This window comes from Falco peregrinus, chromosome 4 (assembly GCF_023634155.1).
Source record: "Falco peregrinus isolate bFalPer1 chromosome 4, bFalPer1.pri, whole genome shotgun sequence".
Taxonomy (NCBI): Eukaryota; Metazoa; Chordata; class Aves; order Falconiformes; family Falconidae; genus Falco; species Falco peregrinus.
Genome location: NC_073724.1, coordinates 97,085,153 through 97,111,692, shown reverse-complemented (window position 1 = coordinate 97,111,692; position 26,540 = coordinate 97,085,153). Strand labels below are relative to the sequence as shown.

The window sequence follows — 26,540 nt, the reverse complement described above, 5'->3', positions numbered from 1 at the left end:
AGTGGAGAAATGAGCTTGATGGATAGAAAAGACTGCAGGAAGACTCCAAAGCAGCAAAACTACTTTGACCGTGTTCTCTGTTCCCAAAACCTGCTGTCCCCAGTCTGGAGGTTTTTGCCCTGCTGAATGGACATCTGCTTTTTGGGGATACTTACTTCAGATCAATCCTGCAGATGTGGGTCAGCCTGGCTTTCCCTGAGCCACACGGCTCTATCAGGTACTGAGAGTCCATCACGATGGCTCGCACAGCTCCCATAAGAGGAGCCTCTTCGTGCTCTACAGAGATGGCAACCAGCATGCACATCCCCTTTGGCAAATCTGTCCTCCACGTCCTGCAGCAACACATTGAAGATGGAATCACTTTAGTAACAAAGCTTTTGGGCACAGGAGCAAGAATCAGGATTAAAACTAAAGTTTGCTTGTCTGTCTGTCCTTGTTATTGCGTACAAGGCCACTGGACTGTCCCAGGAGGTCCTGGAGATGCTTCGTGTTCCCCAGCAGGGAGTCAGACCATGATGTGGAATGGCCACCCATCTATGTTGCTGCAGGCTCCAGGTGGAGAAGTTTTTCTTCTCCACATGAGCATTTTGTAACCATTATGAATTACAGGGCATGATACGGCCTTTTGCAGACAGAAGTTTTGAAAAGGAGATAAAGTGAGCATAAGCCACCCAGCAAAGGATGAAATGTTGCATTGCACCCACACAAATTTATAGAACAAAAAATACAGTTTAGCACAGCAGAAATCCTCTCTACTACCCACATTGACTTCTGAAACTCCCAGATCATCAGAACATGTTTCAAAGGTATCCGAATTAAAAACAAAATGCCCTTTCATTTTTTCCATCTCCCAAGTTTCTAGCCTCTCTTAAACGCTGCAGAAATTCTCCACCAAGTTCAGGAGACCTAAACTTTAATACTTAAAATTTTTCACTTGTGCTGTAAGCATTCTCTACATATTCTAGTGTCTCACATCTTTCTCATCTGCCTTGAATGTCACAGGATAGGTCTGTGCTCTTTCCTATGCTGCGGAAAGAAATGAGAAATTCCCACTGTGCTGTGTGATGTACATCATCTTGCCACGGACTGTATGAGACAGGGATTATGCTACCCTGGGAAGTATCATGTTTTAGCAGGTAAGCTGCTTTCAAAGGCTGTTGAAGTTTGGACTTCAGCAGATAATTTTAACATTCTGCAATTTTCTTATATGAAATTGAGCTGTTATTCAAGACACTGCAGAAAGATAGTGACTTCAGAAGGTTTCACATGTGTCTGTGCATTAATAAAACCGATGAGCTATCTTGGCAGATGAAACACATGGAGAGGACGAAATCACACTTCAGATCTACTGTGAAATGCTGAACCATCTACTATGAATGTCTGCACAGTGCTTAGATGTGACCATATCATTTTGGTAACTATGCAGCACTTACTTGGGCCATTTGTGAAATGGAAAACTGTATCCCAGAGACTGCAGAGACTTATGATTCCTGTTCCCAGTTATACAGATTTAGGCCAGTTTCTGTACTTCTTTAAATATCCTACAGTAGCAAAAATGGGTATGGCACCTAACCCACAGATATGCTGTGATACTTACTGAACATTAAACATTTCAGGAATTTTTAACAAAAAGCAATGCCCGGGGAGGACAGCTGAGACCTGCGTCAGATCCCAGGCATATGAAACATCGCCCCTATTTCCTTACCATTAGAGTCTTCTCAAGGCAGCCTAATCCCCTTGTTATGACTGTTAACTTTAAATTTAAAAAAAAAAAAAAAAAAAGAGAAAAAAAAGAAAAAAAAACCCAACTAAGTTTATCCTTTCACAGCCAAAACTTTGATTGGGAAGGAGAAAATCACAGTCTGTTAAAATATATTTATTCATGTCCCCAGAGGGGAATTAGAATTTCACTGCTCACTTCCCACCAATCACAAGGTATCAAATTGGCTGCGATACTGCTGGCTAACCTTGCTGTACACTTAACGATATAAATCAAAAGAGATAAACAACAGAATCTGACAGATCTGCCTGATGGCTGCTTTCACCCCTTAAATACCCACCAGAATTCAGTTTTATGATATGTATTTCAGTCCTTGGGGGTCATTCTGCCTGGGTTAGTGAAAAGAACGAGAACTTGATGGCAAGCTTTTTTTAATGGATGTGACTGCATGGCAGGTCTTTAAAGAACATAAACAACCATGAAATCTAACAGTAAATAGTGGCAAATTTAAGGACAGAATTATGGTCATCAAAACCTCCCTGCTGCTCCCAGACAACCTTCTTTGTGCTATGCAGAGGGCCAAATTTATCACTAGTTCAAGTCAATTATATAAGAAAATCAGTTACAAAATAATATAAATAATTAGAATAAATATAAAATAATTAATTTAGCCCAGTATACTGTGGGAAGGCATAGGAAATAGAGTAATGGGAGGACTGATGTTTTAACATTATAAAGAACTTAAAGAAAACAGTTTTTATATTTTCCCCTAAGACTTCCAACAATTCTTCCCTTATACTGGTAATATCTGCATGTTATCATTCTTTAAGAAAATACTGAAGTTCATAAAATATAATTATAATAGTACATCCCTTTTATTTGGCTCATCTTTTTCCTTCAATCTTTGTGCCCTCTTATACAGCTCTAACTCACTGGGCTATCTCCTTTGTCAAAACTGCTTAGTATTTCTTTGGTGCATCATTCCAATCAAAGAAAGCAGAGACCAAGAATGGGAATGCACAGAATCATCCTGAAATAAATAACTGTAGGACTGATTCTGTAAGTGAAATGTCAGCAGCTCCACAATAGCTCCTAGCAAGCAAAGGGCCAGGATTTCAAAGACAGAAGGTGCATAAGAGGCAATTTTTTTTGTCTGCTCTGTACAGGCAGATAGACAATGTCAGAACTGGGATTGAGTCTGAAATATTGATATACAGCTATACATTTATTTGAGAGATGTCATCCCCTAGAAGGCAGTCAGAATACATATCTACTGCCTCTTTCTGTTCATTTCCACACTAGGAGTTTTATGGGTTAGCATTTCTTGGTCTACAAAGACTGCAACTGCAAATCTAAGATAACAACTTATATAGACATCGTGTAACAACCTTAGCTTAAAAGCATCGCTATCTTCTCTGCTAAACATTTGGCTCTTAAACATCAAACATTCCCCAGAGAACAACAAAAGCAGTGTAAAAACCAATTGGGTTCTATTTGCACTGTTTTGATAACAAACAAAGCTAGGAGAGAACAGCAGCTATTATCAGACATCTGTTCTAAGGAAGAAATTATATTTATGGCCTCAGGAGTATGTGCGGCTCAAATTACATCAGAGAAAAGGTCAGCATACTCTAGGTGTACAATTTTAACTCAGTTTGAGAAATCAACGCTGCTGCCCAGAAGCAGAGCTCTTGAAGCACAATTATACCGATGTGAAGGCTGAGATAAGACCAGATCTTCCTTGTATGCACTGCAAGAAGCAAAGGTACTGGAGAACTGCCCTTTGCTTACCTTAGAATGACAAAGTCTCGGACAGGATGAGGAGCCATGCTGTTCAAAACATACTGGTAAACTTCTGTCTGCTTGTCCAGGCTCTCAACCACCTTCCACTGCAAAAAGTCCTCATCCCAGAGGTGACGTTCTCTCAGCACTCTGTTCAGGACGACTGATGGGGGGGCTTCAACTTCCACCGAGGCTTTCCAAAGCCTCAGCGGGTTCCCATCCCCAACCTGGAGCAAAGCAACAAAGAACATAACCCCCCATAGTTTATATGCCTATGTTCAGCAGAGGATAACCACGCACAATATCTTGACATGGGTATCTGACTTCAGCTTAAAAGCATGCATATTTCCCTGCTAATCATTACTATTATTGCACGTGCTGCTGCTCTACTGTATGTGAAAACATAGGTGTCCTAGTCCTGGATGGAAAAATGAAATGAAACATTACTTCTGCTCTCACACCAGTATATATCTGGACCAGTTTCCATACAGCCAGTGGAGCTGCTCTATTGTTTCTGGTGCGACAGCCACTTTTTTTTCAACCCCAAGCATCCTAAGTGTAATGAAGAATATGTGTGTGCAGAAGTAAAAACAAACATTAAGACTGAGACCCTAGGCTGAAATAAAGCTACCACCCTGGGCAATCTGATGCACTAGCTGGGACTGAGGGTCCATTAGTCCTCCTGGTTAACTGGTGGAAGAGCAGAACATACATTGATTCAGTTATGTATCAGGTACAGAGATGTTTGCTCCTCAAAATAGTTGCAAGGGAGGTACTGGGAGAAAGCCTTTCAAAGAAGGAACATACAAACTGCTTGCTAACCCTTCCCAGCGCACAGCTCCTGTTACTTGTTACACCTCCACAGCATGCGATAAGGGGAGCGGAAAGCGCTTGGCCATGCATAAGATGAATGTCCTAAATTCCACACACAGCTTTTCTGCATGGTTTTAGGGGTTATATTTCAGGCAGCAAACAAATTAACTGTAAGCACTGGATCTTGCATGCCCTGCTTATCTAACTCCTCCCCACCCTAGCATCCTCACATACCATTGCTAGTGCTCCAGAAACCTCCAGCACCTCCCACAGACCCAGACCTGTGTTCCCAGAAACTCACCTTCCACCCCTCCCACCTTATATTATTTTATGTTGTTATAATTCCTTCTCCCCAAAGCTCCCCCAGGCCCCCTGCCCTGGAGCTCCAGTGACTCCCAGTCCCCTCTGCCGTCTCACACACCCTTCACCTGCGCGTGCCCTTACCCACTCCCTCCCCTCGCCCACATCCAACCCCACCTGAGCCGCGTTAGTCCCTGCCCAGCCTCCTGCAGTCCCTCCCCTGGAGAGGTCACTCACAGAAGCTGGCTGCAAACCACAGTAACTGGGATTTCTTTGCCTTAAAAGAGAGGGTTTGTGCTTTCCCAAACAGGGATAATGCTGCCTCCTGCGCTCTCACCGTCCAGATCCCACACTACTCCCAGTGCTCATCCCCTACCTAACCAGTGTCACCCACCCTTAATCCATACCCTCCTCTTGCTAGCTGCTGCTGGTTTGCAGATCTCTGTTTTGCCGTTAATTTTGCAGCAGCCCTGAACTCTGTTGTTTGCAGGGACCCTGCAGCACCCTCCTCCTGGCTGCAGCTGTCTGGCTTTCCCTGTAGAAGTGACAGAGCCTGGAGCAACTTCAGAAATTTTGATACAAGTTGCAGATAGCAAAAACCCACTGGAAACAAAGACAAGAGGATCAGGGATAAAACTGGCCATGTGGCTGGCGTGGCTAAGTAAAGCCATGGGCAGACTGAAGGGTTTTTTTTTTAATACCTATGTTCTGGCTATGTTGTCCAAACTGCTGGCAAACAACAGGAGATGGTCAGAAATCTTGCCTGTCCCACAGTCAAAGAGCTTGCCCAGGTAATGTTAGCTGTTGTTTAAAGTCTCAGCTCGCTTGCTTGTTGCACTGTTTGCTGTATCACTTCCTTTACCCATTTTGGAGACCTTAGCTTGCTTTGTGTGCTTTTTCCTGGAATCTCATACTTGAATCACTATTATATTATATATTTAACTGCTTTTAGTAGTTTTTTATTTTTTAAAAAAATATATTACGTGCCTCACCAGACAGAAGGGTAAGTATTTAGCCATGCAAAAAGTCAGGGTGTATTTTGCTTTGGATTCTTTACTGCTTCTTCCATGTCTCGCCAGATTACCTTTTTGTAGGCAAGTTCTGTGTTTTCTATACTGGAACACGTGACCCATCCTTTGAATTTCTCTTTTGCTTCTTTTTGGAGATTCTGCATGAGACTTTCCAGGTACATCTGATAGTTCCCTCCTTCCTCATCCACTTGTTTCCCAAGCTCGTCCAGGGTGGGAGAATGCACTTCTGCGTCAACATAGGAGTTTCGAGACTGGGTGACCATCTCATGCGGGACCTGTGCCACAGAAGGGAGGGAAAACACACAGGAAAAACCTCCTGCTGAAAACTTTTTCTTAAGGCAATATATTTCTAGGCTGCTTGATCATTCAGCATCCAATTGCAATGAGCCTATGATCTGTAAAACAGATACCTAGTCCTGTCTTTGCTTCTTATGCAAGATGGGAAATCGAAGTAGCGTAATGAAACAGTCTGTGGCTCAGAATAGCACTACTCATGCAGAACCATATTAGACTGATCAACTGTACGTCAATACTCCTCTAGCCCCCAGAAATGTTGCCTCGTGCATCTGGGGAAAGGAGATATGAGCATAATCTCTCTCCACCTGCAGTGGAAGTAGTTGCAGGAATGACACTATTTCCCTATGTGGTTTTAACTTCGTTGCATGACACAGAAATAAAGTGTATCAGCTCTTCTTTTTGAGATGAATAAATTTTAATTGAGGTGTTAAAAGCACTATAATAAAATGAAATGTTAAACCAGCAGATTTTGATTTTAATTAGACTAAAATTTCCTAATCCAGTAACCTGGGTTGAAGACTGCGACAGAATAATTACCCTGCATTTTTAATAGTTGCAACTTTGAACGCTAGAAGGGAATAGTGATAAAGAAATGAGATAAATAAACTTTAGATGGAGTAAGTTTACAAATAAGTGAGGCACCATCAATCTCTGAGCTAATACAAGACAGAAAATGTAAGCATAAACATAAATACTTCAAAGGTTGCTGCATTATGTGGCCATGAATAATGCTGTTTGAGTCTCTCACTCACCTCAAAAAGTTTGTTGCATTCCATTATCATGTGAGCAAGTCCCTGAGTAGCTGCCAAGTTTTCACTGAGGTCCTTCTGATCAGGCTTCCCTGTCGCATATTTTTTCTGTATTACTCTGTAATTGAATTCAGTGTCTCAGGTAAAAAGAGCTGAATCTTTTTAACATGAAAGCAAACAGCAGCAGGATGTTCAGAACACCAGAGAGAAAAGCCTATCCTTAGTTTTTATTTATCACAAAGTTTATTCAAACTGTTGAGCCTTTTTTAAAGGAAAAGTAGTCACCTAAAATATATTTGAGCCAAACGTAAAAGCAGAAAAGGTTATGCATGTCCTGCACTAGGTATTGTACATTTTGAAATGGATTTCTGACATACATCATGTACAGTAGTTTATGTTGTTACTGCTTAAAGTGCTTGCTCAGTCACTGGTTATACATGTACATGACTAAGAATCTCAGTGTACTCTGAACCAGATGGGTTCAAAGTCAGGATGGACATCAAGCTGGGACCACTAACATTTAGCAGGGTCTATGCCCTGTTCAGTCTACATTCACCATGTTACATACCACCTTAATGTGGCCTGAAATAAACTTGGTTTCCCAAGTGGCAGAACGTAGCCTGAAAACAGAGAGTGAAAGACCACTCACTGAAAATCTATGTATTCAAATCCTTTAAAACATGGTCATATTAAAATCTTTAAAACAAAATCCTTTGACTTCAACAGAGCAAAATCAGGCCCTTTCCCTTCACAGAAGCCAACGTTACTTATGCAAAACTCAGTAGTGCCCCACTAAAATGTTGCACAGAAAGCAGGCACTGCGTATTCACAACAGCCAGACAGAAATGCCTGCTGGGCTTGCGAAATGCGAAAACACCTTCTGTGCATGTGCAAGTGTGCTTATAGCTCTGCAGCACCGGCTTTTCCCTCTCAGTAAAGCTTCGCCCTGTGTAACATGTGCTGGAAAACATGCTTTGGAAAATTTTACTTTGCATACCTTTAGAAACACTGAAGCATAACTTTGTACTAAGGACATGACTATTTATAGTGTTGAGAAGAAACTTACCGTGGCGAGCTTTCCTTTTTCACTATATTGAGATGGAACAGGGAAGGAGCCAGGCAGACAGCTATGTTCATAGGAGTCATCTGATTCTCCTCCACAGAGGTGACGTCGCTCAAGAAGCACAGCAGGGTCTGCAAAACCTCCCGGTTCTCGTCAGACATCAGCATGATGGCTGCCTGCACCGCCTGCAGCCGCTGCTCCTTGGGGACATCTGAGGAAAGGCAAGTGACGTTGAGGGGGGTCAGTTGTAAGGTCAGGTAAGGAGCCAGAAACAAGATAAGAGTTTCAGACATTCACACTCTGGGAATGACTTTCTGAAGAGGCAGATGACAGGGGACGAAGGGGCAAAGACCAGCCAGTTGTTGGAAGGCCGTGGCATTTGCTCCTCCAAGCACAGCTCTCCTAGCCAGGGTATGACATCTCTCTGTTCATTTGAAAGGCTCTTCCCCAAGAAAGAGACTGAACTTCATTTAAAGTTTATGATGGGAGAGCAGTACTCTGTAATCATATCTTCAAAGGGTATTTTTCAGGTTTCTTTTGTCCCCTGGGAAGACAGTTGAGAAGCGTTAGGGAAGCATCGGGAAAATACTTATACTTGTGTCCTAAACCGTAAAAGAGTTTAATGAAAGCGGTAATGGATATGCTTACATAGTGCCTCAGACAGATTAATTTCTAAAACTACCATAAAAGTTTTCTCATTTTGGATTTGGAGCCCTCCTCTGGGTATTACATATGCTCTATATCATGAATGGAAGAAGAACTAAAGCAGATTCACAGTAGAGGGAACAGCCAGCTTTTAAACTCTGCCTGCTAGCCTTGTATGAGCACTTTATTTTAAAAGCTTTAAGACACAAATGACAAACTGAACACAGCCCAATGCTTCTGACTTTCTAGAAGTGGCAAGGACAGGTCTTTCTGAGAAGTCAGAGGAGCCTTTGCTAAATCCACACAATGTGTCTTTTTTCCTCCCATAGCCTCCTGCTACTCCCTCACCTGTACTGCTGCACTGGTGAGTGTGATGGATAGAGAAGACCAGCCAGCCCTTCAAGTCATAAGTAAACATTAGGCAATTGAGTGTTTTAGGAAAATGGAGCAAGTTTCATAAATGCTATGCCATATACACTACTACAGTAATCATCTCATCCCCAGTGTTACAGAAATCAATCCATTCTGGATATATGAAGAAGGTCCTGGATATATGAAAAAGATCTTCAGTGAGACCCAGAAAATCAGAAATCCCTTGCCAATAGACTGAGAGGAAAAATCCTTTCTAACTTCACATTAATAATTTGTTAAACAGGATGAAGGGGAGAAAAACTCCCAGCTACAGATTTATTTAATTGCAGACATTATGAAAGACGATTGGTATCCCAGAAATTTTCAACATTTTTCTTTCTGTGAAAGGAGTTTTGACAGTACTATCTAAAACAGAAAAATATATTTGTTGTTGGACACACGGAAGAAAACCCACTGCTACTCATTCTTAATTCAAACATTGGTCTCCAGCATCTACAGAGCCCATCTTTTCCTGTTCCCACCTTGGTTCAAACAGACCCATCCTCAAGCCTTTCTGAAATCCTTTAAAGTAGGGGTGTGTTCAAGAAGAGCATTCCTAGCGCCTTATTTCCTCCCTCTAATCAGCAAAACAAAGAGTTCTTCAGACTTCTCATTGCACATAGGGCTACAAAGTCAGCCCGTGCCCCTTTTTACATGTTTGTTAGCTGATAGCAACGTTTCACCTTCCAGCCTTGTGGCTGTGGTGAATCCTAATGCCAGGCTCCCGACTCGGAAATGGGGAGTCCTTCTGGCTACAGCCCTAACATGCCAATGACATCGAGACCTGCCACGTCTCTCTTCCTTTGGCAAGGGGGTAGTTTACTTGCAGTCTCTCCTGTGCCAAGATAGGACATTCCCAGTTTTCATTGAGCAACAGTTTAAAGGTGTTTTGTTTCCAAGGAGACGTAGAACATGTCCTTCCAGTGGATAATCTTCTCCTTGCCCACTTCACTATGGGATTGATCATGATTGCCATTTTATTAGCACCAAGGGTTTCTGTTGTGTTTCTGAACAAGCTCATTGACGTGTGCACAGGCAGACAAGACCTGCAACTTGTAAAGCAGGAAAGAAGAGGGGGAAATGATGGTCCAGTGCTAGGCGCCAGCTGTTTCAGTTCACTTGTGTCTCAAGACATATGTATGACCAAATCCACCACATTTATTTCTAATGCTGTCTCTTACATGCAGGATCACAGCATTTCTCTGCCAGTTACAGACACTATGATGTTAAATACATTAGTGACTATGCGCCGCAGACAGATTTTTACAGTAAAGGGAGGCTACGGAAGTAACTTAGATTCTTTAGCACTGGGATTATACAGTGTTTAAAAATGGCCTTCTATTGTTTTGGCAGCTGAAACATCTGCAAGTGAAAAGATGAGACACACGTCTCTAGCGCTTCCAATTATTTGGCTTAGGCTGGCTGGGTATGCTTCTTCTGTATCTGCCAGAGCACTGGCTGACTGGCCTTCATAATGGACGTTGTCAGGACAAAACTCTAATTCCTCTGGCTTTTCAGTGTTTTCCTCATTGTTTATTTCTCCCTCAGTCTGGAGAGCAGATACACAGCCATTTCCTGATTTACAGAGATTTTCATCATTCTAATGCATTTGAGTCTCAAATTTTGCTGAAGACTGCTTATGCCGAAATGAAAAGAAAATCCTCTGGTTTTCCTCTTTCTCTGTGAGATCATCATATAAAAGCTGAGGATCTAAATTAAGGCAGCTTGTTTCTTGCATGTGCATTTTATTGACTATAATGAAAAAGCTATAATGTCTATGAAAAGACTGTAACCAAAAGTCACAGCACAGAAAGGGGCTGCACAGGCACATGTTCTCATGGTCAAGTACCACTTCTTCATACCCAGAAGACTCACTTGTATTGAGATGTCTGCATGAAATGGGCCCACAGTTTAAAGAAATCTGACAAAAATGTGTCAGCCTTCACACTTTTTATGTCCATGGCAGCCTGTCCTTCTGGCTTCTTTCCAATGTGAGGCTGATATTTTCAAAGCTTCTTAAGATTTGAACACTGTTTTCCCATTAAAATTGCTAGTATTTTGACACCGAAACCTTTAGGTGGTTCTAAAAATCTCTTAGTGAAAGATTTTGAGGGCAGAGAGGTTCTTTTACACATCTCAAAGGCCAGCAGAAAGAAACCCACCCAGACAACATACCAAAATTATTTAAAATATATTATTATATAATACATGGTATCTTTTAATGGTTTATAATGATAAAAATATTGCAACTTACATTGGTAGATGTGTAGAAAAGTCTCTCCCAGCTTACTTGTGAGCAGAGGTTCCGGCAAATCCCTGAAAAATTGCTTTACCATGTCTGCCACATCATATGCTGACTGGTCTTCATAGCTGACATTTTCTGGGGAGCTCTCATTCATCTGACGTAGGGCCTGGATTCGGGACTTCACTCCAGATTTTCGAAACAGACCCACCTAAAAAAGCACCATGTTGAATTGGGTAAAAAGAAAATGTTACTAAAAAAACCAAAATAATAATAAAAAATATAATCTATTACAGGGGACTTTCATCATGACCAAAGCTTGGAGCTTGGGTTGCTTATTTTATTCTAGGCAGGAACAAGGAAAATGTGCAAATGCAATGGTCATGACTTGCCCGCATATCCTGTAGGCAAGTGCATGCTCTCACAGCAGGATTGTGAGAGTTAATAATGCTGCTACTCCATATCCCATCCTACAGGGAGAATTCAAAATGCATGTGGTTTCCCTGCTGCCTGAAGAGTTTAAGCAAGATGCTCAGCTGATATAAATCAGTGTGGCTTGCTTGGCTTGGGTGACTGTCTGTTGATTTACTCCAGCTGAGAGTCTGGTTCCTCATGTTTATTTGGGTATATATTTTGAAGACTAACAAGAAAATATTATGCTCAGCTAAGTGATAAATGCTGTGGCAAAAGATTAGTACATCCTGGTAGAGCTTTAAAATTGAGAGCAAATCTATTTTTTCCCCTTCCGGCTCTCCGCTTCCAACAGTTCCCCCAAATCCCACTGAAAACCCCAGTTTGAAAGCAGGGGCCACAGAGGGATTACTTGTGCAGTGTCACTAAGACACTGTTTTTATCCTGTTTGCTTTCTATTCTAAAGGAAGCGGTAATTCTTCAAATGATGCCTTCATGGCAGCGCTGCCCTTTCACGTCCTTCTCGTCAGTGGAATTCCCCTGGGGCGAATTCCTGAGCCTCAGCCACATTATTTATTCCCAAGTGAGTTTACAGCATTTCATTTGGGAAGTGTTAGCACTGTTTTCCTTTAGTTTTGCAGGGGAAAAGGTGAAATATTGAGAAAGACCTATGAAAAAGGCATATTTCAGGTTTCGAATTACAGACTTCTGTTCCTCCATGCCTACTGTCTTGCTGGTGGTCAGCTCAGCTTTCTGTGTGGCATAGTCCACCAACAAAAATGTGTAAAGGCAAGGAAACAGTGCCTTCTGGCCGCCTTCCCCTTACTTCTGTCAGCACAGAGTTCACACAGGACCCTTCTCTCCCTCGAACACCTCCCATGCTAAACTATACAGTATTTAGGACTTTTGTTAACTTGCACATTAATGACGCTAATTACATAAATCACACACTGTGCAGCTCTGTTGGAGAATGTATTTATTTCTATGAACTGCTACACCAGATTGGCTGTGAGGCAGCTCTTCTGCTGCATCTTCTTATTGATGAATTTAGCATAACTTGTGAACTGGATTTATGGGTAGGAAGCAGAGAACTGGAGTGTGCCCTGTGTACATGCTGGTGAACTGTATTTCTGTTCACAAGTGAAGCTCTGCTCTTTGTTTCTAAGAGAATACAAGAAAGAGCATCCAGCTCTTTTCATCTGGTTTTCCCTTTCCCTTTCTCTTCTTTTCATATCCCTTTTCCTCTTAGAAATGTGTGCTGAAGATGCAGAAGGATACATGCTAATTCTATCAAAAAAATACAGTTGTGGCATGTGGTAGATAAATGTGAGAGCAGAGGCTCAGTTCTCTGCTTTTGATGGAAAGCGTCCTTGCTGGTATAAAGAATCTTTAAAAACTTCCAGCTAAGTCTGATTTGAGACGTCAGACATCAGATCTCACCTGTGCAGTCCCCCGCTGCACATCATTCTGCCACTCTTGATCTCTGTTTCTGTTTAATGGTATTTATCCAGACTCCTATTTCCCTTCTTCTTGGAAAAAATCATAATTAATCAAAAGAGGACAGTTCTTCACTTGATAGAACAAGATGTTTTAGTCTCTGTTCTGTAATATTACAGACTCATTCTGTAAATAAAATGGGACTATAAATCCAGTGATTTATCAGAGGTTAGTCTGGCCCAGTCTCTTTATTATCCTCATGCTGTGGATCCTCTGCCCTGCAAGCAGCCATATGATGCATGACAGAAATAAAGATACAGTTGAAAAAGGCAAAGCAGTTTCTGTTTCACAACCTGAAACTGAATAATATATCCTACAAATAATGGTGAGGCTCCTCATACCATCTCAGAGATTTCAGTGCCAGGAGTCAGACCTTACAATGATTTAGGGCAACCTCAGCTTTACCAAGCGCATGCAGTAGAAGCTCTGATGCCTGTTCAGGACTCCAGACTGCCTTCTGCTGTGCACAGAAGAGACACATAAGCAAGATGCTGGAGGAGACTGTAAGCTGCTCAGACCTCTGGCGAGGCATTAGCAGACTATGAATTAAATGGGAACAAAGGAAGTGACAGTAAAGCAGAGAGGCTGAATTGCCTGGAGGGTTTTGGCCTGGAAAGGGTTTGGGTGGGAAAATATTTTAAACGGCCCCAATCTGTACTTCTCCTTCATTTTATATTCAATATTTTCCCAATTCCATTCTGAGTGGAAATTCAAGCTGGGTTGAGGTGGGCCTCCACATAGCTCTGATGTTTCCTGGGAAGTAAACCCTCCCTCTTAGAGCAGATACTTGTCTGAGACTGCCCATGGACATGCCTTTTGAACTGCCTCAAACCTCTCAAGAGCTTTTTCTTTATCTTTGGTTTTACCCTCCGTTACTTTCTCCCTCATTTATCCCCCCCTCCACCTTTTCTCTTTCTTCCTATTGCTCTGCTTAGCTGACAAGCCCAACCCTATCCCCACATCTGCTGTTCCTCATACTTGGTCAAGTGTCTTCTCCTCCAATCCCATCAGAGGTTCCAGGTTTGCTGCATTATTTTTCTTCCTACTCTGGGTTTCCCAGCCAATACACAAACCCAGATTACCAGTGATAACCAGGGCATGTTAGCTGTTGAATGTATTTCTTCTAGTTGTCTCTATGCATCTTCCCTTTCCATCCCCCATTAATACATTTCCAACAGGCTATTAATTCCACCCTTCAGCTCCCACACTACATATGACAGGCACAACTTGTACCCTCACTTTCAACACCCTGGGGTTAGACGTCAAGGTCTGACCACTACAGGATCTCTTCACAGAGAGGAATGATAGGAGGGACCTGTGCATCCCCACCGACTGTAAAGGGATACGGTTGTGATTCACAGCAAGGCATTTAATTTTTGGACTTCCACTTTGGGGAAGATGACTGTCACCCAATAAAACAACCTGAACAGCAACCTGAACAGTGATCAGAAAATGGAAAGATTCAGAACCGATCACTTCCACTCTTTTCGTGTGCTTAGGACTAGGAAAGCAGCAAAGCCTGAGGAGTAACATGCTAGTTGCTCCTTTTGAACTTACAACTATCTAAAAGCAGTTACAGAGGAGTTCATATGACATGAGGTCAGTAATTGCAGAGGACTGAATGCAATCAGCTAGGGTGTCTCTCCCAGTCCTATGTTCATAAAGACACATATCCTCATCCTTAGGGGGAGAACAGTAAAAATATGCTTGGTATGTCCCTGCTCTGTAGCTAAAGGGAATAAAAAAAATCTGAAATACTTTGAGCATGAGGGTCTCCCAGCTGGCTTCTTGCAGCTAAGAACACTATAAAAGGAAAGGTACCATAATGGCTTTGGCATTGAACCCCTGCTGACCTAACTCTATCTGGATATATCTGACTTTGTCAACAAAATACTTTGAATATTGTGCTGAGTTTGCTCTCTGTTCTCTGACTTTTCTTTCTTTGCTAAGTAAATAAAACCTTTTGTACCATATCTTGTGAAATGGTGAATGCAGTTAACCCTCAGTGGCAACAGGCAAGCATAAGCAGTGCAGATACAGGTAGAAGCTGGGAGTCCTAATCTCTTCCCAGGCCTGATTCAATAGATATCAAGATCTCGTGTATGTCTTTGAGGTAGGCTATGGTATACAAATGAGCAGGACTGTTTTTTGTAGCTACAAGAATTCAACAGACTAGCTGGATACAAATCTCAAAATGGCAAACTATTGGGATTGGCACCAAATATCAAATCACCAGAGGAGATCTGGCCCAACACGAGATACAACAGTCTTCACATAATTCTGGTATTAAGTACAAAAAGGTTCACCATTGCTTACTTAGGGTGGCTTTTCAGAAAAAAGATCAACGGAGTCCCTGAAGTAAAGTCCATACCTGATCTAGACAGTTGCTCCGTAAGTAGCGTAGCGCTTGTTGTATGCTCTGGGGAAGAGGCTGTCCTGTTCTCTGGACATGGACGATCAGGGGCACACCAAAGACGTTCTTGTCCTTATAGTCAGGGACTTTCATCCGCTTCATGAACTTTGGCACAGACCTGAAAATTAACATGAATATGCTGCATGAAAATATCAGAGTATTTACACAGTCTCTCTGAGTAACACTTCTGGCAGAAATGGGTAACCGGGGCCTTTTTTATCAAGACGGTAAAAAAACATTCCACACACAATACACTGACACTTTACAGTCTATATAATTGATGGATATCTTAACAACTTTTACAAGTAGATGGCCTCTGGCTCTAAAATATAGCATAACTATTTGTTCTGACAAAAACCTTTTACTATACAGTTGTCATCCAGCTGAAGCCAACATGGTTTAAAGGATGCATTAGGGACTCAAAGGAATGGCCCAGCAAAGCATAGTGGACAGGGTATCTGAGAGAAAAGGAGGTTCACTCCTCTAACACACTGAACAATTTTTATACTACCAGTTACATGATTTAGTGTCTCTATTAACTAAGAATTTACAGTAATAAATGATGGTGGAAAATCCCTGCGTGGCAGATTCATCCCTGGTGTTATATGATTTATTTTAGTTGAGTAACCAAAGAGAAGCTGGTGAGCTTGCTTTCTTCCAAAAATGATGGTGAAAATGAGAACAAACTGGATTCTCTTTGTGAGAGTCATGACTGCAGTGGAATTAAAAAAAAAAAAAAACAACCAAAGAGGATGAATATGACCTGAATGTGACAAAGACTTTTCTCATCTGTGTGGGAAGGAGACAAAACTTGGATTAAATGACCTACTGAAGGAGTACAGCATATAACTTTAGAGCTATTTAGCGTTCCACTTTTATAAATCCTTAGAGACTGATTATACAAACTGAAATACCTGTTCAGGAGGGAAAACCTCTGTACAAACAGCAGGATCCAGAATTTGTTGTATTCTAGTCTGCTTATTTGGACTTGGTTAAGGTGAGATTCATTTCAGCATGGACGTTATCAGCTAGCCACAGGGAGCTGCACCAAAGGAGAACAGTGACCTGAGGGTTCATCTTTCTTAGTGAATTCTAGCTCTCCAGCAGAGATTTGAAAGGAGTTAGCAGTCCAGACTGCCTCTATACCCACCATGCAGTGAGGCACCTCTGGAGGGTGACCCAAACCCTCAGCCTTGGATAGAATTAGCTGTTCTTCGGAGTTGCCTGTCTTTTCCCACTGACCACAACAGCCGACCAACTTGCTCAGATTAGACTTGGAACTTTTTGGTGTGGCTGATGTCAGTGAGGTAAATCTCAGATGTATCTGTTTTTCCATTTCTAAAAGAAAACTTGTCTTATCTGGCTCACAGCTGAATTTAGTGGGATTCTGGTGAAGCGCTTTGAACATGGAAATCACAATGTAAATGTCACGTCGTATTATTTTTGGACTCAGTGCCTCTGAAGGTTTCTGTTACCCTTTTGATTATTTCTTGGATACTTACAATCTCTTATCTGTGCCCACTTCCATTCTGGTATACCTCAGTCTGTGTGGCCCAACAGGGTTCGTACACTATTAAACATGCAGGTTTCTGTAGCAGGTTGCTACTGAAGGAGCCACTCTGCCAGCATTCATGTCCACCTGCCCTTCTGCCCTGGGTGACCACGTAGCTGTTACCCTCTCACACGGGTCCAGGCCTAGGCTAAAGCTTGCATCTTTTGATCTGTACAGAAAAGCCCTGTAACTGTTCTAACACCTCTTCTAAAGCACAAACAATATCAAATACATGAAGTATCAGCAGCAGCTGTTTCTTTTCCAATCACAAAATGAGTTCTGGGGAAGACTTACTGTAAACATTTCCTACTTTTAATCACTCTGTCCTACTCCTGTTTATTTTTCTGGAACTGGAGCATTGTGAGAGAGGCTGAGGTTGTCTGTTAGAGCACAGGAATGAAGTCAGATGTCCAGGATCTATTTCTGACTTTGCCACTGAGTCACTGAGGCAGCAGTGGATTAAAAGGGACAGTTTCAGATTCTACAGCTGAAGTCAGTTGTTCCTCCTGATTGCATTTACTGAATTTACTATCAAAATAACAGCATTAGGAGAAACTGTCCTCTTCTTAAAATATCTCTTTTCCAGTTATTGATGGCACTCACCAGGTCCAGCCATGTTTGTTTGACATGGAGTACTTTTCCATGATGGCAGTAAGACGAAGCAGCGAGAATTTTTGCAGTAGATTCAGTTGGGCTGCTGACTGATTGCTGATGTGAAGTGATGCAATGGAGTGGCTCAGGTGATGAGAGATTTGGAAACTATGCCATCGTAATCGCCTTTAGCAAAAGAAACAATAGAAAAATCAGACAACCGCTTTAACTGGGCAGAAAAAGATACTGTGAGATAGGGCTGGGCAATATACAAAACATACGTAAACATACACACACACATTACTGCTCATAGTGTGTCAAATAAAAGAAAATGTAGCTTGGAGGCAAATAAAACAATTTGCTCAATCTCTTTAGTTTGGGAGATGTTTTGATTTTTTAACATTAGATTCACAAGCGAGTGTGGGTCCTGTCCATGTACTTGGGGAAGCAGCGCTGCCTGCTGCGCCCTTTAGCCCACACACTTCCAACAGGATGTGAGAGATCCAGACTCAAATGTTCTCTCCCTGACTCAGAACTGGGATTTGATGCCTGGTCCCTCATCTCCCAGGGGACTGGCCTGACCACCAAGGTATTTGGAGATGAGGTTCTCCAAATATCTCTATTATTAAACACTGAAGGACTTTTTCAAGAAGGGACTGAACCCTGCGTCTCCTTGGCAAGAGCCGTAACCACCAAGCTATTGACCCACTTGCATCTTCTCTTTACTCCAATGCACTTTCTCTATATACTGGATGCATTGGAAAAAAAACATCATTTCAGTTTCTTGTTTTGCTAAACAAGAGGCTCGAATCCTAAAAGCTTTGGCAATGCTCTTTCACTCAGTAGTTTCCTTGAGTTCACTTGCTTGTGATGGTGGTGAGCAAGCGTGGGCAGCAGTAAACCATGGCACGGCAGAATCCTCTGTGAGGACGTGACAAGACTGGTGGCAGATCAGAAAATAGCAGGTATTTTCTCACTGCTTTTGCACAATCAAAGCCACCATACACACAGCAGTATGGATCCACAAAGGCCTTTACCCAGGATCATGCTCCCTTGGCTCAACAGGAACTCATCCCTCTGAATTAAAATAGGTCTGCAAACTATTAACAAAACCCACTTTTCACTTTTATTAAGAAGCTAATTGTATACCATGATTTCATCCCATCATGTAAGGGACTGAGGCAGGGTAAGGCACAAGGGGATACATTTTTAAAGCAGACCAGTGCATAAAAACAGTGCACAAGGCCATTGATACATAAATACTGGGGTGCGTAACTTCAAAGACAAATTGAAAATACATCTCACAACATATACAGGGTCCTACTATGTAATCAGTCAATCAAGAAAGAAAAAAATGCCTGAGTTTGCTCTTTTAAACCAATTCTCAATTGATTCCACATAAGAATTTCCATAGCAGGGCATCCTTTCTCCCGAAGTCCCACCCTTCTCTGGGAAATCCCCATGCCCGTACAGGATAAGTACAACTGTAATGATACCCTGCACCTTCTGACTCCCAGGCCGAGAGCTTCTGCTTCATTATGGATGTGTGTGCAATCTGTGGACTGGTGTACAAAATTTTGCTACCTACCTGCTTGGCCTTGTGAGCGATGCTCCCACTCCAGAGTCTCTCCTGTCCCTAACACCAGTGGCTTCAGATTCATTCAGGGACGTTCCATCTCTGTCCATGTCACTTGGTGTGGTCCGGCCATCAGAGACAGAGTTTCCTTCAAAATCAAGAGTGATCTGTGTAGGTGACTGGAAAGGCAATGATGGAGATTCCCTGGCTGACACATCGTCAACTGGCAGACCGGGCAACACATTCTTTGACCAGCCATCTACCACCTCCTGGAGGCCATTGACATGTTGCAAAATGTCATCTAAATGAGGAAAAAGGACATCTTTCTCTAAGTCCAGGAGGTCCCCAGTACTAGCATACAAGTGTGAACCTGGCACATTGTCATAAATACTAATTCTGCTCTCTTTAGGACAGCAAGCCATCAATCCAGACTCTTTTGGAGTAGAGCAGTTCTGCTTTCCCAACGAGATGCTGCCTGTCCTCCAGTTTACACTGTTACTGTTGTCTGTAGGTGAGAGGCTTTCAATAGAAAGTGCCTTCGGGAAGGTCCCCGGTTTGTGATCCTTGGGAATATGCACAACCAAGTTCTCTTGGGAATGAAATTCATTTTTGCGGTTTTGGTCCACGACTTGCCGTAAGGCTGTTCCTGCCAAAACATCTAGGTCCTCCAGGTACATCCCACCTCTCTTGTTTGCTTCATGACATTTGCGTTCCTTCAAACACGGTGTGCTCACCCCACTGCTGCTGTTTTCAGACTGACTGCTGTCACTGCTGGATTTGGCAGAAAAGGAAAGTCCTCTTTTGACTGACTCTTGTCCTAAGTTTTGGAGATTGCCATTGACTATCTCTACACAGTGCATATCTTTCAAGGATTTCGGCTCATACTGGAGAACAGGTCCACTTATCTCTAAAGGACCTGTTCTTCCCGAGCCTTTTAGTTTTCCATGCACACCTTTTGCTTTTAGTGTCTCCATGCGTTTCAGAAAGGTTTTTGCTTTGGTTCGTGTTGGTTTCTCATTCTTCAGGTTGTCCTTGAGGGGCAGAGCGGTGTTTATCGCAGTGGAGTCTTGCAGCAGTGTGCTTTCTACATCATGTTGGCCAGAGCAGTCGCAGGTCTCCCGGGCAGCGCTGCTGGTGCCGGATTGACTCCTGTTGTCACTTCCCCCACTGCTCTCACTGTGAATAGATGAGACCTCAGGTTCACTCAGATCTGTAAGGACACTCTCGCTGCTTGTTGTATTTTTCATTTTAATGTCCCCAGCAGATCCATGTCTGTCCGATCGGTGAAGCAAAGCATCAATGTCGTCCACCCGAGACCATCGTCTGCTTGTTCTTTGGAAAGTCCATTTATTACTAATAGCACAGAGGTCTTCTTCATCTGAATCTTCACTCTGCAAAACAGCAAGTGGCACATGTTAAAAGCGGGTGCTTTTACTCATTATTTGAATTAATGTGGTTGTGCTGCTCTTCCATGTGAACAACAGGTGGTAAAATCTCCCTGAACCTAGTTTATGAAAGATTGGTCATCAGTCCTTTCATAACAGCCTCTACAACTTAATTGTAAAGACCGCAGCGAACATCTTAACAAGTCAGAAATAAAAGCCTGATCTCTGTTAGTGAGCTCATGAGTCCCATCAGTGCCTCAGCTACTGTGGGGCAGATTGCCTGTGCACTCAGCTGTGTAGGACTGATGCCCATGGTGACTATTTAGAAAAAAAAAGGGGGGGGCGGGATTTGAAAGGTTCAAGTAGAGGGATCCTAACTTGCAAAGATGGTGTTGAAATACACATGATAAACACTGGGAAGTAGGTGGATACTACAGCAATGTGAACCATTTAAGAAACCAAGACATCAAATACCCAGCACTGCACTTAGTTTTGCAGTGAGAACTAAGCAAACATGTGTAAACTTCACAGACCACATATATCTAACAAGATTTATGTTTCAGGAACATAACTACAGGTGAATAGCCACAGTGCTTAAAATAGCAATAAAAAATAGTATCTGGAGGTCTCTTAGGTTGGGTCTGAGTGCAGGCAACAGCAGGCAGTGGAGGCAGCTGTGGAGGTGTGGGGAGGAAAAGCAGCCAGGCTCAGTCCTGGATGGGGCCGCATCTGCAGTTGAGGTGAGCTTTCCTACAGTGGCAACCACTCTCTTCATTGCCTTTGCCATCAAGGGCACCCCAAAGTTGGTGACCTGCAGCTTGTCCCACCATCTCTGGCTTGCCCCAACCTCTCCCGAGGCAGCAGCAGCCCCACAGCCTTTCCTACCCTTATCCCTCAGCCTGGGGGGGCACACAGAGTTGTGCTTACGTTTAGGCAGCTCCAGGAGCTACTCTGCAATGCAGACAACATGTGCCTTGAAAAAAAAATGGACAAAAAAAGCTCCCCCTATGACATTTTTCTCATCTGTTTGCTCAAACAAAAAAGATATATCTTCAGCATGAAGCGCGCAGTCAGTGTTGGACTCACTGTTCTCTGGGGATGCGACGCCCACAGCTGCTAATGAGTATCCTTCCCGTGACTTTGAGCTGGGTTTATACTGCATTATTCTTGTACATTTGTTTTAAAGCAGAACAAACTAACTTCACCTACATGACATCCAAACAGCTCTTCACATTCTCGGAAGCAGTATGAAGGCAGTAAAATATGACAAGCTGTCAGACTAAAATGAGGTGCTAAACCAGAAAGACTATTTTGGGACTGGAAAAATTCTCATTTAAAAAGTCTATTATTAGAAGTATTTTTTGATGAAGTTTTGATGGTAAAGTTATCTCCCATCTCTGACTAGATCTCCGCCAGCCTCTCTAATTGAAAAATGTAAAATAAATTTTCCAAGAACACCCAAAACCTTAAATAATATGAAACCTCAAAAGATGGAGATTGGGATCAGTGGCATGCCAGGTCTCACTAATGCCATAAGCTTTTGCCAGTTTATTCATGTCAGCCAGATATTTTAGATCATGTCCAAATCATAAAGTAAAATACACCTATGAAATTTTGGGTTTAATCATTCCTCTTTTATCTGTTAACAATGAGGTGTGCAGTGGTCCTGCAGCTGATGTTAGTTCACAGGAATGAATGGAGATCTTAGTTCTGTGGCTAGCTAGAGAGAAAAATTAAGCAGCTAGTGAAGTGTCAGAAAAGGGGCTAGAAAAGGCTAAAACTGCTTTAGCCACTTTGTCTGCAAGGAAGAAAGGGTGTATCAGATGTCTCTACCCTCGTTTTAGCTTCACAGTTTGCTGTATGCATATATGAAGTGAAGGACTGCACAGACTCAGGCACTTAAAAATCCATCTATTGTGGTCTTAGTAGTGCCACAAAGTGCGTATTTTAACAACCGCAAGGGCATGTACTTTTAAATATTTAGCAGCGGTAATTATACCTACAAAGCAAACCACCGCTGAAGTTCTGATGGCACCAGCCAACAGGCTAAAAATATTTTTTTGTAATTTATTGTACATCCCAATACGCCAAAGGAACCTTAAAGAAGACTCTCGGCTGACACAAATCCCTGTAGTTGCAGTGACATTACAGGATGAACTGCCAGGATTTAGCCTGTATTTTCTACAAGCTGGAATCGATTAAACTAGCCAACGTGGTAGAGACATTGTGAAAAACACCAAGAGGAGAGCACAGAGTAGGAGACAGAAATAAACATAAATTCAGTGGTAAATACATTTTAAATCATTTTTAGAGGAAAGTAAGTTTTGAGATTTTTTTTGAGAAAGTTGAGAGAGATGAACAGAAATGGTAGTAAACAAGTTTTGCCTTTAACCACAACAAAGATTGGATTACATTCTGCCGAAAAACCATTCAGAAAATGCAGGGGGGGTTCAGTGTCAAAATTTGCAGCTCAATAAAAAATGGTTTAGTTTTGTGGCTTTTTTAAATTGGTAACGAAACATGCTTGTGTTTCATCAGAAGCAATATCAGACAAATGAAATAGCTAGATATTGAAATGCTGCCATAGTGACTCACTCCAAATTCAGCTGCACTGTGAGTCCTGTGACATAATGTGCTTTTCTTTTGATGGAATCAGTAGAAATTCTGCAAACCACGAACATCCTGAATGACCCACTGTTCTTGTTAGATATCAGTATGCCCTGACAAATAAGACTGTCCTGAAAAAAATGCAGAGAGCACTTTGCCAACTGACATGTCACCAGCTATAGGGACAGTGGATCAAGACTAGGTCTGAAAGCAATGATTCATCTTACATAGGCAGAGCAGACATCTTGGAGCAGTGACGGTATACTTCTACTGACCTAGGGTGAAATCAAGTGCAAGGCTTTGGAGTGTATTCAAAAGTCCATTTAATACCATTTTGTTTGGGAAGACGAGAAGGGGCAAGTTTCTTGAGGAGTGACTGATAACATATGCCAAAGAGAAAGAGGTTTTGATTCACAGATTCGTCACAGTGGATTTAAAATAGCACAGCTTCTTGACTGAGGGTGTACTTGCCTGAGATACAGAGGGATGCTAACAAAAGGCAAAAATCTGTTTTATTTGCGGTGGAATTCTGCCACATTTTCCCAGCTGGGGGCAGGAATTCTCATAAATCGACAGCTGCAGAAGGCAGTTAATCCAAAGTCTAATCTCTGTCTGTCCAAATCGCTTACGGACGTTATTTGCAACACATACACGAGGATTTCTGTATGCATCTCGACGAAGCCAAGGGGAAGAGAGCAGCCCACAGTGTAGACAGTTTGGGTGGGAGAGCGGGCGGTGGGGAACGCTTACGCTGTGCTGGCTTTCACAGTAACCTTGCCCGGCAGCTTGCTTGGCCATATTTTGATGAATCACCCAAGCAGCTGTGCTAGCCTTGTGCAAACCTGCTATGCTGAACCTCCATAGCAAGCTGATTTTGCATTTTATTGTTCAGATCACCCATACAGACTATTAGGAAAGGCAGTATCTACCGCAAAAAAAGTTTGCTTCCTTCAGTGTTCAATTCCAGACCCAATTTCCAGCTTTTACATTTGCATTTATATTTCCTCCTGTCAGCAGTCTTTCCTCCCTCTTCTCTCTCCCACATTTTCTTCTACTTTCAGGTGCTCTGTATCTGTCATCTCAAACCTCCTTCATGCCCTTTTTCTCTACATTTTTCTGTGCTCTGCTTCTTCTTGGCCTTGTGTGGGTATGGACCCAAGTAGCTTCTGTCCCTCTGAAAGAGTACCAAGCAGGGCAGTCCCACTTCCATAGCAAATTAATGGTCATTGGTAAGGAGAGCAGCTGAGGGCTTCAATCCGTTCAGAACAGGGAGTAGTGGTAGCAAAAATCAATAAAACCCAAAGATGACAAGAAAATTCTCCTTTCTTTAACCCAACATAATCAGACACTTGAAGTAAGCAAGCAAGCATACAAACCTCACACTGAACTCAAAATATTTGTTGAAGAGAAGGAGAGGAGCTAAACAAAATTTCCAGAGGACAATCAGTGTTCACTGTATGTTGCTTTTCATAACTCTGCCTCTTGTGCAGCTCCAGTATCTCTGCTTGAACAGAAGCACACAAGCTCGTGGATGCAAACCAGACACCACTCCAAGCCATTCAACAACATAATCAATTCAGTTAGTTTTTGCTGAAGGACCTCAGCCTCCTCCTATAGTGCCTACCTGCCCAAGTCATAAAGTTATTGTGTAGTCAGGGGATTTTGCAATTCCCTCTCTCAAGTATGATGTGGGTGTTTGATGTGAAAGTGTTGGCACTTATCAAAGAAAAGAAAAACCCATCAGGTCTGAAGCAGTGAAGAGGAGAGGTCCCCGTGGCTCCAGAGTGGAAAAAATGCAAGCTAAAAAGGCTACCTACACAGAGGAACAAATGGGCATGTGCCAAAGGCAGAGTATCTGGACATTAAAACCATTCTTTGTTCAAGTTCCCTCAAACAGTGAATAGAGTATGAATAGACAGAATCTGCAAAGAAGCCAAAAATGCAACTCTCAGAGGTAGTTTTTAAAAAACATTAGACAAACATTCTAAGGAAGGAAAAACAGACAGCAAGATTTCTCAGAGTCAACAACTACCGTTGTACACTACTGAAGAGATTGGAGGAATTTGTGACCCGAAAACTAAACGTTCAACAGTTAATGTCAGACATGTTACAAAACTCTCAAAATCGACAGGCAGTTTCTGCAGTCCTTGCTGAAACCCTTCAAGCTCAAATAATTCCCATGTTACGCAGGAACTTGTAAGGATGACAGAGTTTATTTTCATGTTCTTAACTGGGAATAAGTCAGTACAAGAAATAAAGCAAGCTATTGTTTTCATCTGAGCAGCTTCCATTTTTTCCAAGCAGGATTTTCCATTGTGTACTCACATGGCATTGGCAAACAAGCCAGCCTAATGAAACCGCACTGTCTTTTCACCCGCTAACTTAAATTGCACATACATACATTTTTCAGTACTGTGTGTGCCCTTTTAACACACGTAGTATTGTTCCTGCTGTATTAGTCACCGTCTTTTTTCTAGTTTATTTATAATTTCAAGATTCAGCAATTCACGTTATCATGCATCCAGATAATGCTGACACACGTGTTCAAAGTCAAATACACTTAACTTACTTTTAAGAGTATTACTGACTTAAAGGCTAAATTGGAGGGTGGAGGGGGGGCTTATCATAAAAGCCAGGGCAAAGCCAGCACTTTTCATGAAGTTTCCTTACCTTTTTTCTTTGGAAGTTCACATCGAGTTTCATTGAGGCGCACTTGTTCAGTGTGTTCAGTCGTCTACAAGGCAAAGCAAATTCAAAAGATTAGCAGCCTCTGATTAAAGGGCATGACTTTTCGTAAGTTCAAAAGTTTTTCTCTTATCTGCCTCTAGGGTGCCAACTGCATACAACAGGCTTCAGAAACGATACTGGTCATGTTATTCCAGACTATCAGACCACTCTTTAAAAAGGAATCCTAGCTTCACATTACTTGACAGCCTGGTTTTATACATTGTTTTTTAATTCATAGACATTTAAGTACTTAGCAAAGTAAACGGGTATAAGCAAACAAACAAACAGTTATAAACCTCTGATGGCTGGGGAAATGACAAGAGAAGGAGGAGGTAAGTTGCCTTCTGCAGGACCATAAGATAATTGGTCTAAACAGGGATTTCAAAACACTGGTGAAAAACAAAAGAAAAAGATGCAGCTGCTCACTTTATACAGTTAGCACCTCCTTTAGAATGTTGACATAAAGAACTGCTAGCAGTTAGTTAAATGCTTCTCCACAGCCAATAGTCCCTTTCCCATACCTGTGGATCTTATAGACAGGTTAACACACCCAACATGTAACAAATCTAACATATTCAAAAGTATTTTTAGTTATTTTTCACTATGTTCATAATGATGTTACCAGGGACTCTGTAAGGCTTCTGCTCCCTAGATACAAGGCTATTCCATGATGACAGTGGGTTTAAATGGCAACCTGATAAAGATGGAAAGTGAATGTGTGTGCGCGC

At 42.1% G+C, this 26,540-nt stretch overlaps 1 protein-coding gene across 5 annotated transcripts in view; it reads right to left on the bottom strand.

Moving 5' to 3' along the window:
• The window catches only part of STARD13 (StAR related lipid transfer domain containing 13), a 297,105-nt gene that overhangs the window by 3,077 nt on the left and 267,488 nt on the right, over nt 1-26,540 (bottom strand). For all 5 annotated transcript variants that reach the window (XM_013302212.3, XM_055801536.1, XM_005241161.3 and 2 more), the window contains 10 exons: nt 25,756-25,819; nt 19,106-20,484; nt 17,530-17,703; nt 15,333-15,492; nt 11,066-11,264; nt 7,759-7,966; nt 6,696-6,810; nt 5,700-5,921; nt 3,512-3,729; nt 156-332 (listed from right to left, as the gene is read on the bottom strand). In XM_013302212.3, coding sequence (XP_013157666.2) covers nt 156-332; nt 3,512-3,729; nt 5,700-5,921; nt 6,696-6,810; nt 7,759-7,966; nt 11,066-11,264; nt 15,333-15,492; nt 17,530-17,703; nt 19,106-20,484; nt 25,756-25,819 — 2,916 coding nt within the window. The remainder of the gene's footprint in view (nt 1-155; nt 333-3,511; nt 3,730-5,699; nt 5,922-6,695; nt 6,811-7,758; nt 7,967-11,065; nt 11,265-15,332; nt 15,493-17,529; nt 17,704-19,105; nt 20,485-25,755; nt 25,820-26,540) is intronic.